General features: G+C 36.5%; 1 protein-coding gene across 1 annotated transcript in view; it reads right to left on the reverse strand.

Moving 5' to 3' along the window:
* Nucleotides 1-17,489, reverse strand: part of DMC1 (DNA meiotic recombinase 1) — a 50,607-nt gene that overhangs the window by 15,798 nt on the left and 17,320 nt on the right. The window contains exons 7-12 of the mRNA XM_075552667.1: nucleotides 12,851-12,892; nucleotides 11,293-11,365; nucleotides 7,063-7,154; nucleotides 6,383-6,456; nucleotides 6,152-6,266; nucleotides 5,737-5,797 (exon numbers count right to left, since the gene is read on the reverse strand). Coding sequence (XP_075408782.1) covers nucleotides 5,737-5,797; nucleotides 6,152-6,266; nucleotides 6,383-6,456; nucleotides 7,063-7,154; nucleotides 11,293-11,365; nucleotides 12,851-12,892 — 457 coding nt within the window. The remainder of the gene's footprint in view (nucleotides 1-5,736; nucleotides 5,798-6,151; nucleotides 6,267-6,382; nucleotides 6,457-7,062; nucleotides 7,155-11,292; nucleotides 11,366-12,850; nucleotides 12,893-17,489) is intronic.

Below are 17,489 nucleotides of genomic sequence, written 5' to 3' on the forward strand. Positions count from 1 at the left end.
TTGACTGATTGACTTGCTCTTTTTCGTGTTTATCTATATAATATTGGCTGGATAGGCAATCTTACAGAGACAGTGACTGGTCTGACAGCTCCTGGGGGCTGTGGGAGGGGAGAGGGGAAAGGTGAGTGGGGAGAAATAATTATGGGTACAGGGTAACAGTAAGTGTTCTAAAATTGATGGTGAGGAGGGTGTAGCTTTTGTGGTTGAGTTTAATCAATCAAATTGTATCTGGGAAGAATTACTGAGAGGTGAAAAACAGGTAAACATAATAGTGGGATAGGAGGAAATAAAAGAGAAAAGAGAAAGGAAAAATATATAAATATATGTGTATTTGTTTATGTATGTATATATATTCAAATGAAACAGGAAGCAGATGGACTTTGGCCCTCTACTTAAATCTCACCTCAGGTAAAGAATGATTTGTTCTAATAATGTGGCACTGTATGATACTCACCTTCCTGACATGCTGAAGACAAAATGGGTGCATAAACAAATGTAAAGAAAGCCGATGGTGTCTGGCTCCTTAAAGATATAGTGTCTGGGGTCTTAAAGGGTTGTAGTTAAACAAGAGGTCATCTAGCAGGGAAGCAACAAATCCCACATGGAAGAAGCACACCAGCCTGTGTGATTATGAGGTGTCAATGGGAAGAGGTATCGGATATTCAAAAACAAGCAACCAAATTGATGTGTAGGGCATGGATGGAGTGGAGATCCCAAACCCATCTGTATGTAAGATAATTGGACAGTCCCTCTCAGAAGGGCCACATAGAAGGGATGATAAATTCAGGGTGTGGTACAGCACTGATGAACCACATAATAATCCTCTAGTTCTTTAATATTTCCTCTCCTTGTTATTATGGTTTTTATTTGTTTTACCTCATTAATCAAGTTAGATTTATGTATGTTCATTTGTATATTTAAGATCATTCAGTACATGAAAGCCAAGAGAGATAACTCTTCAGAAATAGTAATAGGAGTATTGGTTCCCTAGGGGTAGGAGATTGGGGGTGGGGGGAGAGAGGGCGCTGATAGCATTGATGACTGTATAATTCTACTCGATGAGATCGAACAACAGATTGTATGTAAATGGATATATTGGATTGTGTAAGATATGGCAAAAAAAAAACCCCCAACAAAACAACCTCAACAAACTATTTTTTTATCAACAAACTATTATAGGGGACAAAAATAATAAGGGTTCCTGGGGAGTAGGGTGGGGGAGGGAGGAGATAAAGGGGAGCTGATATCAAGGAGTTTAAGAAGAAAGAAAATGTATTGAAACTGATTGTGGTAGTAATTGTACAATACTTCTTGATTTGATTGAACTGTGGATTGTTATGATATCTGTAAGTGCTCCCAATAAAGTGATTAAAAATAATGAGCTGTTGGAAAAGATCTTAAGAGAAGCAATGGATTCAGGATTATTTTGATGGCTCAGATATATAATGCTCAAATTTTGAATGATGACAAAATGTATTGTTACCATCCTGCTTTAGGGGAGCCCTGGTAAGGTAGGGGGTTGTGAATTAGGCTGCTAACTACAAAGTCAGCATTTCAAAAACACCGTCTTTCCACAGGAGAAAGATGAGGCATTCTAATCCCATTAAGATTTACTGTCTCAGAAATCCACAGGGACAGTTCTACTCTGCCCTATAGGAGGGCTATGAGTCAGAATGAACTTGATGGCAGTGAGTTTGGATTGGGTTTTGGACCTTCCTACTTTAAAGCCACTACTTTCCTGCTCACTGGGAGCTCTCTCTCAGGGAGAGCCATTGGTTGTTGTGCTCTGTGCAGACATACTTCAACAAATTCTAAACATTCTTAGTATAGCCTGCAATGATCTGTTTCTTCAAGAAGACGTCTTTAATAGAGCTTGGATTTATTTTTCTTTAATCGTTTCTCAAAATTCAAAACACTCAGAATCACTGCCATGAAGTGACTCCAACGTAGGGCGACCCTCTAAGGCAGGGGTCCTCAAACTTTTTAAACAGCGGGGCCAGTTCACGCTCCCTCAGACCGGTTGGAGGACCAGAGTATAGTTAAAAAAACAAAAAACAAAAAAAAAACTATGAACAAATTCCTATGCACACTGCACCCATCTTATTTTGAAGTGAAAAAAACCAAATGGGGCAAAAGCACCCAGCAGGCTGGATAAATGTCCTCAGTGGGACGCATGTGGCCTGGGGGCTGTAGTTTGAGGACACCTGCTCTAAGGTTTCTAAGACCCGCTACTTTTCGAGTCAGTTTTCTAGCAAGTTCTCCTAGGAAGCTGACCAGATGCTCTAGGTTTTGAAACCTGCCAGTTCTGTCGCTATGTAACTATTTTCACTCCTGATATATATGTACAGATGAGTGTGAATAAATGCATATATATTCTCTAGTTAGTGATTTACCCTCCCTTCCCCATCCACCCTTGCTAAATATCAAAGAATGTTTGTCATGAAAACCTCTTTTCAAAACAAATATTTTCCTTGTACATTAGGTGAAGGTTTAAGAACAATCAGTTTTGCATTCAGCATGTCACACGCTTTGTTCCAATTCATGTAATGCATCCTCACAATGTATCATCAGTTATCCAATTTCTTTCCTTTGTCTTCTGTTCTCACTCCCCAACCCCCTGAACTTTGTCCTTGGGCCAGTGCTTCCCCTTTGATCTTAAGTATTTGATTATTCTAACAGAGGTGAGTTCAGTTCTAGACCTGAAGATTGATGAAGGGCCATAGTCTTAGGGATGTCCCTGTCTTTATTTGACCAATAAGCTTGTTCTCTTTTATGATTTTGTATTTCTTTTTAATTTATATTTTTTATTTTAAAATCATTTTATTAGGGGCTCATACAACTTTATCACAACCCATACATACATCAATTGTGTAAAGCACATTTGTACATTCATTGTACTCATCATTCTCAAAATATGATTTTGAATTTTGTTCCACATTTTTCTCCCATTCTATCCAGGACCTTGAAAACCTTTTCTTGACTTTTTATAATACTCATCTCCTGCAATATTTGTCCTTTTGCGATTGACTTATTTCACTTAGCATAATATCTACCAGGTTCATCCATGTTAAGTTTCACAGATCATTGGTATTCTTTTAGGTTGCATTGTGTGTATGTACCATAAATTGTTTGTTGTCATTAGGTACCACTGAGTTGGTTCTGCCTCACAGTGACCCTATGTATAACAGAAAGAAGGGGCATCCTCACACTTGTTCTTATGTTTGAGCCCATCAATGCAGCCACTGTATCAATCCATCTTTCCGAAGGTCTTCTCTTTCACTGCCCTACTATGTCTCTCTCCAGGGATTGATCCCTCATGACCATGTCAAAAGTATGTGAAACAAAGTCTTGCCATCCTTGCCACTAAGGAACATTCTAGCTGTACTGCTTCCAAGACAGATTTGTTTGTTCTTATGGCAGTCCATGTAATTTCACTATTATTCTCCAAGACCACAATTCAAATGCACCGATTCTTCTTCGGTCTAACTTATTCAATGTCCAACTTTCACATGCATGTGAGGTGATGGAAAATACCATGGCTTGGGTCAGGTGCACCTTAGTCCTCAAAGTAACATCCTTGTTTTCAACACTGTAAAGAGGCTTTGTGCAGCAGATTACTCAATGCAATGTATCATTTTATCTCTTGACTGCTGCTTCCATAATTATTGATTGTGAATCCAGTAGCTTGTGCCATTTCACAGTCTCATCAGCAATGAAAGAAAGTTTCAATCTCTCAACACAAGCATTTCTTTTGGTTTTTTGAATTTTGTTCGTAATTCTGGGGGAGATATCTCACTCATGTTCTGTTCATTTTTTATTGGATTATTTGTCTTTTTGTTGTTGAGGTGAAGTTTTCTATAGAGTTTAGCACTTAGTCCTTTGTCTGATAGGTCACCACCAACATTTTCTCCTCCGTTTGTGGCTTTTATTTTCACTCTTTGGAGCAATCTTTAGTAGCTCACGAGCATCTGGTTTTTAGGAGATCCTGCTCATCTAGTTTGTCTTCCGATGTCTGTATTTTCAGTTATGTTTGATAACATATTTATGCCACGTTTTAGAGTCCCTAAACCTGAGCCTATTTTTATTGATAATCTTTATCACTTTAGATTTTACATTTATGTCTTTGATCCATTTTGAAGTTTTTTTAAATGTGGTGTGAAATATGGGCCCAATTTCATTTTACTGCAAATTTCAGTTTTTCAGGTGCCATTGTTGAAGAGGCATCCCTTCCTTTTTATGATTTGTGGCCCTTTGTGAAAGATCATCTGTCCAAAGGTAGATGGATTTCCTTCTTAATTCTGTTCCATTGGTCTATGTGTCTGTTGTGGTACAGTATCAGGCTGTTTGGACTGCAGTATGTGCAGCGGGTTATGAGATTGCAATGTATGAGGTCATCTTCATAGATCCTCTTACAAGCCTGTCTCATGGAGAGAAAGCTGCTTTTAAGGTTGTTTTGGGTGAAGAGCCTGTCAGTGTAACAGAAGTCAGTTGTCTGGAACAGCATTTTTTATTACCCTAGGGTCTTATTTTTTATTTTGTTAATCTTAAACTGAGGAGCCTAAGGTGTCTCTGAAGATGGTTAAACGATTGCTATATTCTATAAAGTCCTCAAGAAAAATAATTCTGGACAAATAAGTGGTACCGGCATATCTCAGAGATATTGCCAATTTGATTCCAGGCCACTACAATAAGGTGACAATCACAGTAAAAAGTGAACCATACAATTTTTTTGTTTCTCAATGCATACAAAAGGTATTTTATGTTATATTATCATCTATTAAAGAATCTTGGTGATGTAGAAGTTACAAGTTAGGCTGTTAACCACAAGGCAGTTCAAAACCACCATCTGCTCTTCAGGAAAAAGAGAGGCTTTCTACTCCTGTGCAGAGTTACAGTCTTGGAAACCTACAGGGGAAGGTTCTACCCTGTCCTATAGGGTCACTGTGGTAGTTACATAATTTCATGTCAACTTGATAAATAGAATGAAGGGGTGGTATCTAGCTGTCCATAAGGACACAGCCTCTCTTCCTCCCTGGAGGTGGGACACACTCTCTCTGTCTGTTTCACCATTCTGTTAACAAGCTACATGGAGCCACGCTAATGGCTGCCAGAACCCTGGATCTTTCCACATCATTGCATGTGCGGCATGAGTCTGAAGATGAATTCACGGGCTAATATCGAACTTATGGACTTAATCTGGACTGGGCAAGGATGTTTTATGGATACATAATTATTTATTGGTATAAAGTTCTCTTACACATATATTGAGTGTTAATGAATTTGTTTCTCTAGTCAACCCAGTCTAAGACAGTCACTATGAGTTAGCATCAACTCAATGACAGTGAGTTTTTTGGTTCTATAATCTACAATTAAGTGTGCAATAGCATTATGAAAAAGTTTGAAATTCTGTGAGAATTACCAACATGTGTAACAGAGACACACAGAGAACACATGCCGGTGGGAATGGTGCTAATAGATTTTCATGACAGGGTTGCCACAAACCTTCAGTTAATAAATATATGCAATATTTGTGAAGTGCAGAAAAGAAAAAAGCTCAATAAAAGAAGGCATGCCTAGACTTGTATTTGCAATTATGAATAATATGCACTGTATAATAATGTGACTTAGGTGCCCACATCAAGACTGATTCTTTTAAAGTTATTTTCTATTTGCTACCCTCTAATCCTCTTAATATTACCCTACATGAAATACAAAAGCAGGATACTGGGAACTTACGTCATAGTTGCTCCTGGGTCTGCAGTCATTTGATTGGTAACAAACACAGCTACATTATATTCTACATAGGGTGATAAAATTAAGAAAGAAGAGGATGACAATATAAATTAAAGTTCACTGTTTAGGTTTCAGAGTTGAAGAATATTGTCCCACTATTTCATATCATAAACAGGAACATAATGCTATTTTTTCATTGAAAGCAGAAATTAATTTAAAGTAATTATTATCATTTAGATGCCTTATAACTTCAGTACTTGTATTTCTAGTCAATATAAAGAGTTGCAGTTCCATGAAGGTGACATGATTTTTATAATGTATTATCTTTTGCTATATTTCGAGCTTCTCTGAAAAGCTTGCCTGGCAACCATAAACACAGATGCTATTCTGGTAGCATTATTTTGCTTAAAAGATCTACCTTCTGAGATTTTTTGGAGTCGTGACAGCATCTGGGCCAATTTTTGCTGCCGTTCAGCCAATTCCCCACGACCACTGAAATCCACTCGAAAAAGTGCCATTATTGAATCAATGATCTGCATAGGGTCACATAAAAATAAAAATACATTTAGAGATGAAAGAAGATGTTAACAGAAACCAAGAGTGGAAAAATCATGTGCTTTGTGAGAGAACCAGATATAAAAGCTTGTACCAGTAGCTTAAAGATGCCAGCCTCCTCATGGAATTTTGCTGCGACATAATCAAGCAGCTCCATCTGATGTTCACCTGATGGGAGATGCAGTGAGACAAGGTTACAGGAGCCTGGAGACGCAGACGACGAAGATCATTCCTGTTCTTGGGAGCCATGCAAAAATCTGTGATGCTCTGGTCCTCGAAGGATTCTCTCAATGACTTATGATTTCTCACTCTACCTTAGCATATGAGTGGGTTTCAAATAGTTCAGGGAAAAATAGAATGGAAAGATAATGGATTTTTTCCACCAACTTTTTGAAGCTCCCTGGTACATGTCCAATTCCACATTCACAAGAAACAAAGTTATTCTCCATTTCAAAGATAAAGACTAAGGACAATTTGAGGACATTTAAATACTTAAGGATCTACTAGATGATAAAGCCTGGATACTGACTTAATTAATTTAGAGAAAGGGAAAAGAGACAACAATGTCAAAGTATTGCATCACGCAAATAATAAATCAGTGCTGGCAACCTTAAAATCACCCAACCATCCAATTGCACGGGGCTGGTCTCAAACGTAAGAATAATTGTGAGGATGGCTCAGGACCAGGCAGTATTTCAGTGGGTTGTACATGGAGTCGCTATGAATTGGAACTGACTTGACAGGCTGACAACAGCAACAATAACAACAACTTACTAGTATATGCACGTGCATAAAGCACATTGTCCAGTACAGCATTATGGTCTACATTGAAGCGGTCAGCAATGTCCCGGAGGCGATCCGGACGACTGGAACATGCCAAGATTAAGGATCCAAAACACTGACTCTCAAAACACATTCAAACAGACACTATCTTATGCAAGAAGAACAACAATGAGCCCGCAAAGGTACTCTGAAGGATGTATTCTAAGGATCACTTGAAGTCTATCTGTATCAGACATCTGTTTTCATTATGCTTCCATTATAAATTCCTTAAGTAGTGGTAAGTCATAGAAATCAAGTGCAGTAATAAATTAAGATATCAAATTTTTTATTATTTTAAAAAAATCATTTTATTAGGGGCTCATACAACTCTTGTACAATCCATACATACATTAATTGTGTCAAGCATATTTGTACATATACTGCCATCATCATTTTCAAAATATTTTCTTTCTACTTGAGCCCTTTGTATCAGCTCATTTCCCCTCCCTCCACTACCTTCCCACTTTTGTGAACCCTTGATAAATTATTATTATTTTCATATCTTATACCATTTGCTGTCTCCTTTCACCCACATTTCTGTTGTTTGTCCCCCTGGGGGTGGTGGTTATATGTCAGTCATTGCAACCGATTCCCCCTCCCCCCTCCCCCGCCCTCGTGGTATCACTACTCTCATTACTGTTCTTGAGGGGTTTATCTGTCCTGGATTCCATGTGTCAAGAGCTCTTATCTGTACCTGTCAGGGATCTATTTGAGGAAAATAATATGACTGAATTATAATTAATTTCAAATAAGGTTGCTTTGAGTTTAAATCTACTTGATGGCAGTGGGTCTTTTGGACTTTGGTCATACTAGAAGTAACCAAAGCAAAGACCATTTATAGTCTTATTTTTGACATTTTCAACTAATTTATAAATGTCTAATTGAATTATCTTTAGGATTTCCCAGTTATCTAGATCCTAATAGGCTAATATGTTTCTCTTAGGATTTGAGTTTGCTTGTCTCCAAAGTTTTAATGACAGTCACTAATTTCTTCCATTGTTATCAAGAATACCCAGTAGACATTTTCAATAAGCCTGGAGATAAGACAATAAATACATTTTCACCACATCAGCTTCTATAAAATGTGGATACTACGTGATCAGAAGACTACAAGTTGGGCTTAAGCTGGAGGAGTTTAAGTCAATCTACAAATACTGAATAACAATTGGTCACAGTTACATATTAAATAATTGCCAAGTATATAGAGACTATATGACAATCACGCTCTAAAACCAAACCTACTGCTGTTAGTTCATTTCTACCTGACAGGACAGAGTAGAACTGCCTAGTCAGGTCCCCAAGGTTGTGATCATTCCAGAAGCAGGCTGCCACATCTTTTGTGGGGTCAAACTGATTAGCAACCCAGTGCTTAACCACTATGTCACCAAAGCTCTTTATTTACTAAGGAAATATATTATAAATATTTAAAAAAACACAACTATCTCAAAGCAGTAGATTAAGTGTGAGGCACTGATGGAATGAGCATGTCAATCATGGCCCTCCAATATCCTTGCCCAGACAAAGGTTTCTCCCACTGCCTCTTGAATATAACTTAGTCCCTAACTGTTCCTCTCTATCCTTCTTGATAAAACTCAAATTGCTGTTGATCTGCAAGAACCATTTCTCCCTTATCTGGGAATCATCCTTGACCAACTATTTCCAAAACCACGAGAATCCTAGCTTAGTCCCTCTTGCTAAAACCCTCTTCAACATTCTGCCTTCCTGGCCTAAGTTAGAAGGGCAGGTATTTCTGAATAGTCTTCTGTGAACAGTGCTCTATGGTTTTTCTTTAACACAGTAGTTTAGATATTAAATTGTATAATAAAAAATTGGGGAAGGACTAGTCTTTCCAATTTAGATAATTTTAGATCATTTAAAGAGGTAGACCTTCAAATGAGAGCTTTAAAGGATTTGAATCCAGGATGACTAAGAGGTGAGGGTAGAGGCAGTAAAGACCTAATAAGTTAGAAATATCCTAGGTTAATTTCCCCAGAACTGACCAAATCAGCATTTAATAGTAAGAGAATGAAGGTATTTTCAGATAAGCCAGGGTTCAAAATTTACCACCTGAAGTGCTTTTCTAAAAGGAAAGACAATGATTAGAGTTGCAAGGAACTATAGTAAATAAGGAAATAAGAATCTTGATGATCTAAATAATCACTAATATGTAATATTTTCAAATTTTAGTAACAACTTATTGTGTAGAGACAATGATCTCTAATGAGCCCAAACTGATTCCAATGCCTCTAATAGTGGCACTCGTGGGTAATGTGATTGGAGAGGTAGATTGTGAACGGCTATCTAAACTTGTGCAGATCTCTCCTTTCCTCTGAACTTGGCACCTCTTCCAGGTACTCTGTTTTCCACTCATCGGTCAACTGGACAGCACTGCCTCAGGTCCTTCAGGCTTGTTTTAACAAACATCGATCATCTCATCCTACCACGGTCTCTCTTAAACTGTAATATTCACCTTCAGGGATGTTTCTCAGTCTGTATTTTTCAACATCACTCTATTGCTGACCACATGTTTCTTCTGGAAAATGCCCTTTTCTTTGTCTTCATGACCTGATGTCCTATTTCTTCCATCTCTATGGGTGTCTTTTTGCTCCCTCTCCATAAATATAGACCTATCCTAGTTATTTTCTCAGTTCTCTTCCTTTTTTTCCTGGTAAACTCTCTGCTTCCATTCCTATGGAACTACCCTTTCTCAAACTGAGACCCACATTGCCAAATGCCACCAAATGTATCCCAAAATCAATACATTAAAAGGAAGTATCACATTTTATATGAATTATGAACTCCCCAATAGGATCACCATGCTCCTAAAATCTATCTAGCTCGATAGAAAAAAATCCCCAGAGATTGGCTTCTAATTTTTCTCCTTTGTCTATCAAATACAACCATCACCTCAATTCTCCCAACTAATAGCTTTTGTCCTTTTTATTTCCACTGCTTCTAACCTACGTCAGGTGCTCATTACTTTCTCTACAATACTGCACCTACTATTTGGTTTCAAAGCTCTTCGTGGCTAAGACTCAAATCATCTTTCCAGCCTTGAATTCTAGGAATCTTTTACACTTTGTTTAAAACTACAATTCTATTATCTAATAGATTCTGCTCATTTCTCTTCTGTTCTTTTCTTCTTTGCTACATAGCTCCCCTGCTTTTCAGGACCATGAATTTGACTATGTCAAAAACAAAAACCAATAAGCAAAAACTTTTGGGAAATCAAAGAATCAGAGGTAACTAAAATATGAATGAATTTTAAATGGATACTGTTAAGTGAAAGAAGCTAATCTGGAAACGCGCGCGCGCGCGCACACACACACACACTGAATGATTCAATTATCTGACATTCTGGAAAAGGCGCAGCTATAGAGACAGTGATTGCCAGAGGTCCAGAGAGGGTGGTGAGTGATGATCAGGTAGGACCCGGGGCCCAGGGCATTTTTAGGGCAGTGAAATTATTCTACATGATACTGTAATGGGAGACACATGATATTATGTATTTTTCAAAACTCATAGGACTGTACAATGCATCGAGTGAACCCTGGCGTGAACTAAGGACTTTGGTAAATAATAATGTATCAACATCAGTCCATCCATTATAACAAACCCCCAGAAAGCAGGATGTTGTTAGGCACACAGCGTGTAGTAGAAAGGGAGCATATGAAAACTCTGTACTGTCTGCATAAATTTTCTGGAAAATGTGTTGTTGTTGGGTGTCTTTGAATCCGTTTTTTACTCACAGTGACTTCATGTGACAGAGTAGAACTGCCCCATGGAGTTTTCTAGACTCTCATCATTATAGGAGTAGATCCTATGAATTTCTCCCACGGTGACTGGATGAGTTCAAGCCTTTAACATTTTGTTAGCAGCTGAGTACTTAACTATTGTGCCACCAGAGGTCCTTGTTCTAAAATGTAAGGCCTATTAAAAACAATGACTAATATAGAATTTATGTCTCATGTATTGCTTTTTTTCATGTATTGCTTTTGTCAATTTTATACCAAACCCATCTGGAAAAGTGAACTCTTATTAAATAAAATGTGTCTTGAGAACTTGGTTCTTATTGTTGGTTTATGGGAAGGTTACATAGTTATTAACAAACAAGCTCTGCTTTGTTGTTAATATTCCTATATTACTACTGTACTAGTAACTTGTTTTTTAAAAAAAGGTTACAAAGTATTTTCTGTATCAATGAAGATAATCTTTCCTCCTTGGTAGCCACCTGCTCCTGGAAGTTGAGCTGTCACTACGGCACAATTAAAGAATTAATCAATATTAATAGGCATAAATAAACTGTAAAAATAAAGCGTATATACATTAACATGAGATTTATGCTGGTTGCTACTTTTTAGTAAATTTAACAAAGAATCATAATCCTTTAGTTTTTATGCTTTATGAGTTTTAATATTACCAGTGGTGAAATTTAAGTATATTCTAGCAGGATTTCAACATCTCTCACAATGGGAGATATTTGTGAAAGTTTGTTTTTCCAAAGAATGGAATAGAATTGAAATATCACTAACTTCCACAAATATAATTTATGCATCTTAAAGCATTTAAGTAACATATCAATGTATGTCAAATATAAAAAATCATTGAGTCTACTAAGGAGTTACGTTGTACCAGGTATATGCATTATTTCACTTATTTTTCAAAACAACACTAAGCTATGACATTGTTGTTAATCCTATTTTACTGATGGAAAAATTAAAGATGTATAGCAATTTTCACAAGCACACAGCTATTCATGGTAGAGGCAAGAATGGAAACAGGTATTTTGATTCCAGAATCCTCTTTTTGTCATGCCCCTTCTACTTGAGTCAAAGTACAGAATAGCTTCTTCTTCCTTTTTTTTAAAGAGTCAGAATCATACTTTATTTATCAATCTGGTTTTTTAAATTTTAAGTCTTGTGAAACAAGTAGTAAACCAAAGGCTTGTTCATCCTCCTCTGAGTCTGTGTGGTTACATGTCTCTGTGTGGACAAGCCTGTAGATGCATGTTTTATATAATCATTATAGCCCTAGTTTAATTAACATGTATAATAAAGTCTTACTACTCAAACAAATGTACGAGCTGAATTAAATATCCCTCAGTCTAACATTATATTCTCCCAAGCCTGCCCCTTCCCTCGCTCCCACAAGGTTGTTCTTCAGCCGCTGTTAATGCTAGGTCTTCAGAGACCCACCAACAGTATTCATACTACAGAGTAGCTTCTTTGTGAAAAGAAGACATGTTTATTCATTTGCTTTCTAGAAAAAAAAACATTTTTAAAATTTGTTCTTAAGGCCAATTTTATTCCTTATTAAGTTATACATTCCAGGACTCAGTAAATTTTATGGCATTCTTGTAAAAAGAAATAGAAAAGAAAGAATGGGAAAAATGAGTCAATGAATCCCTCTTCCCACCAATACAGATATATATTCCCTCCCTATTTCCATTTAAGTGTTCATAGACCAGCATATACAACACGACCTCCAACATGACCCATTCAGAGACCAGCCCTGGTATCTGTGTATCCATGCACCCTTTACTTAACCTCTCTGAGTCTTAGTTTCTTTGTTAGTGTGCTCAGATGACATGAGTTTTTATAAAGAACCATGTGCAGTAGATGTTTGGTAAGTGATGGCTATGGTCATTAAAAGAAATCATTTTATTGGGGGATCGTACAATTCTTATCACAATCCAGCTATGGTCATTTTTATTATCACTATTCTTGTTACGTATCCTTACCACAGAGTGTATGAGAAAGCTGAGTTTTTCCAGTACGGAATTCTGTGAAATATAGAAAAAATAGTAACATCATGCATAGTTAATTATTAGATAGTTCTATAAAAAAATAACATGGCCCCAAAATATCAGCATTTTCCCCTGTCAAGTCTCATTTATAAAGTACCTCTTGAGTCACAAAGGGATTCCATATGTAAGTATATCATCATTTTCCACAAATTTTCCCTCTGAATAAAAATTACTTTAAAGCAATGTTATATAAACTATATTAGGAATGTTAGATAAGCTATATTAGGAAGAGTTTATATAAATTAAAGTTTATTATCTTACTTTAGGAAAGAGAGCCATAAATCTGAGGCCCTCAAGGAGAAGCTGAGGTCAACTTAGATTGGTTACCAGAAGAAGCAAATTCTCTCTGGAGAAAAGCTTCCTACACTGACCAGTTTAGAATCATTGAACATCCACAGATTAAAATTAAGCAATAAACTGTAAACATTGGTAAACACATGAGAAGATAAGTCACTAAGACTGGAAGTCAACAGAAATAACAAAAACATGATAAGGTTCCTAAGGATGGCAAATCATGAGATTGTCTGATGTAATACACAATAAAATTATGTGTGAATTAATTTCAAAAATAGAATAAAATCATAGAAATTATTTTTACATGAAAAGATTAAAGTTTAATTAGGAACGAAGTAATAGTTCTTGAAAAATAAAAAGTGGAATACATAGAAATAAAAGTATAATTATCAACAAAATAACTCAATTGATGAATTAATTAGACACAAATTAAAAGAGAAATAATGAAGTAGAATATTTAGATGAGGAAATTACTCAGGATGTAGTAGGGAGTAAAAAGATATGGAAAATTCTGAAAAGAACTTTAAAAGAGACAGTATACCAGCTCTACCCGGAAACCTAGAAAGCAAGCGTAGGGAAACTGAAGAAAAGGCCATGTGTAAAGAGATAATGTTTGTAAAATTTCCATAAACACACAGCTCCGTAGGTCTAATAAGCACAACATGTGTCAAACAGAAAGAAGAAACTCAGGCCTAGCAGCATATCGTCAATGAAAGTGCAGTACAGCCAGACCAAAATGAAGTATCCAGAGAGAAAGGAAGGCCTAGTTACACTGCAGTGACAATTAAAAAGAAAGAAGATTTTTCAATATCGACAATGAAAACAGAATAATATCTTCTGAGAAAAAATGCTACCAGAATATTAGAATATATTTTTTAGCTAACCTAGAATTATCTACCTAGCAAAATTATCTCTCAGAAACAAGAATAAAATAAAGGCAATTTCAGGTAAGTAAAATCTGGAAATATTTTCTACTAGCATTTTTAAAACTTTCTAAATGAAAGAGAAAATGATTACAGAATAATACTGCAATATAAAAAGGGAAGGTGCACAAATAAACAATAAAAGTGTGTCAGACTCTAAAAACTATTTCCAGTAAAGAAATGATGATGGTGATAATATATAGTAATACTTAATGGGTAAGGCTAAGAAGAAAAGGAACCCTAAATCCCATACAACTGCAACCTATAGAAAAGATGAGGACAGAGGAATGTGTTAAATGACTCCACAGGCACAGCATCTGAAAAATCCAGAACTCTGTGGGAAACTATAGGGCAAACAACCTAGTTTTCACAACCTGAGTTGCAAGGAATGAAAAGAGATAGGATGAGAGAAAGAGAAATGAAAGGTTACATTGAGATTTCTCCATAACAGAATATGGGTTTCTCTGTTTCTTTCTTTTTTTTTTTTAAAGAAAATGGAATAACTATAATATCAGACAAGGAGGTCCAGGTGGCACAGAGGGCTAAGTGTTTGACTAATACCCAGAAGGTTGGCAGTTGAAACTCACCCAAAGGCATCTTGAAAGACAGATCTGTAAATCTGCTTCGGAAAGGCCCCAGCCCTAAAAATACAACTGAGCAGTTCTATTCTGCCATGAGTTGGAATTGATTTGACAGCAACTAACAACAAGTACTGAACAATATTGCTTAAAACTGGAGGGCAGTGTTTTAAACTACTTACACTACTTAAGGAGTTTAAGATATTGTTTAATGTTAGACTTTAAATATGTTTTATAACACATGCTACAACATGATTAAAATTGAAAACCTAATACTAAGTGAAAGAAACCAGTCCCCAAAGACCACATTTTGGATGATTCTATTTATATGAAATTTCCAGAAGAGGCAAATCTCCAGAAACAGAACCTAGATTAGTGGTTGCCTAGCGCTGTGGAGAGGAAATAGGGAGTTACTGCTAATGTGTATGTGATTTCCTTTTTGGGTGATGAAAATGTTCTGGAATTAGTCATGATGGTAGCACAACTCTGTGAATGTACTAAAAACCACTGTTCATTTTAAACGAGGAGGGGAGATTTCATGGTATTTAAATTATATTTCAATAAAGTTGGTAAAAATACGTATGGTAAAATTTCAGGAACAGAAATGAAAGGAAAGAGAAAAATAATGTGTATGTAGAAAAATAGAGTGTATTTGAGATGAGAAGGACAATAGGAACAAGATCTATTGTATTTAAAGTCACAAACAACAACAAAACCACAATAAGGAAAATTAAAACAAAAAGTATGACCGTAGAAATGCTGAAATATATTCATAATAACAATAAATATTCACTGATTATAATCACCAGTTAAAAGACAGATTGTTAGATTGGATTTAAAAACCTTGTGTTGAAAATCCTCTCAATGGCATGTGATAACAACATATTTGGTTTATAAGAAACATACCTCGGGGAGGGGGTAAAGGGGAGTGAGGGGAAAAATGAGGAGCTGATACCAAGGGCTCAAGTAGAAAGCAGGTGTTTTGAGAATGATGATGGCAACATATGTATGAATGTGCTGGACACAAATGATGTATGTATGGATTGTGAAAAGAGTTGTATGAGTCCCTAATAAAATGATTAAAAAATATCTACCTAAACATTACAGCTCTGGGTAGGCTGAAAGGCAAAGCCTGGGAAAAAATTTACTGGACAAATACTAACTTCTTCCATCATTTATCAGACAACACGGACTATAAGACAAAAGCTTTATGAGATGGAGCATCTGCCATGGAGACGATGACTCACAGCGACCCTGCAGGACAGAGTCGAATCGCCTGGGTCTAGGAGGGTTTCCACGGACATACATCTTTAGGGAAGCCGACTGTCACATCTTTCTTTAATGAAGCAGATGATGTGTGTGAACCACTGATCTTTTGGTTAGCAGATGAATGCTTTATCCACTGTGCCACCAGGGCCCACTTGCCTTATGTATAAGCAAAAACAAACACACCTGCTGTCACTGAGTTCATTCCAACTCTCTGCAGTTCTTTGTAGGATTTCCAAGGTTGTAAATCTTTATAGGAGCAGAAAGCTGAATCTTTCTCCCACAGAGCAGCTGGTGCGTTTGAACTACCAGTCTCTCAGTTAGCAGGCAAAGTGTATCTGACAGTGCCACCAACCCTCCTTTGTAAGGTACAAAAGGGTTAACATATAGGCAAAAGGACCTTCGAAAAGTTTGTGGGAAAATTCCATTATTTGTTAAAGGCGGTCCAATACACAATATTATAAATTAAAACAGGACATATATACAAAAGAGACAAAAAGAATAATAAGCAGACAATGAACACAAATGATATGCCGGTAAATTAAAAACTTCAAAAAATGTGTACATTTGTAGAAAAACAAAACTAATATGAGAAGAAACAGGAAGCCTGAATATAAAAATGAAATAGAACGCCTTTAACTAAAATAACCTTTCTTACAACAGAAAACAAGGCTCAAAATGTTTAACTTTTAATGAAAAAGTTCATCAATATTATGCAGTCTTTCAGAACAAAAAGGATGACTCTTTATCTCTATGAGACTAATATAATCTAATATTGTAAGCAGATAAGAATAATATAAAAAGAAAAATCATAAGCCAATCTCATTTATGAACATGGATCTGGAAATGCTAAACGAAGTATTAGAAATACACATTTAAAGTGTATGAAGAAAGACATCAAAGACAACAATTTTAACCAAATTATGGTTAAATGGTCCAGAAATGATTAACATTTAAAAACACATGATGCCATTCACCATAGTAACAGAATAAAGAAGGGACCCCAAATGATAATCTCAAGAAAGATGGGGAAAGCTTTTGATAAAATTCACCATCCAGTCATGATTAAAGGAAGCTCTTAGCAAAGCAGGTATAGAAAGAACATGACAAAGGATATCTACGAAGAGCTACACATCATTATCCTAATGGGAAGCTGCTGAAAACAAGGCCTTTAAAATCAGAAAGGATGCCTATCATCTGTGTTTCTATATGTTGTTGTATTTGAGCTCCTTGTCAATCAAGTAAGAAAAAAAGAGATGAAAGTACTGGTGGTGGATAAAGATAGAAGAGGTACCGCCCCCAAAACAGAATTGTGTTGGGCAGAGTATAGCTTTCTTAGTACTCATCCCTCCCACCCCACTCCCACCCTTACCCCAGATGAGCATCTTGCAACTCACTCTGAGTTAGTGCACCCAGTGGTGTCACCTGGGAAGGTTTTCTCTGGGAAGGTTACAGTGAATTTTTTCGTAAAAGCAGTTTCACTCGAACCTCATGCTTTGTGAAGGCTGATGT

Source organism: Tenrec ecaudatus, chromosome 6, assembly GCF_050624435.1.
Source record: "Tenrec ecaudatus isolate mTenEca1 chromosome 6, mTenEca1.hap1, whole genome shotgun sequence".
Classification (NCBI taxonomy): domain Eukaryota; kingdom Metazoa; phylum Chordata; class Mammalia; order Afrosoricida; family Tenrecidae; genus Tenrec; species Tenrec ecaudatus.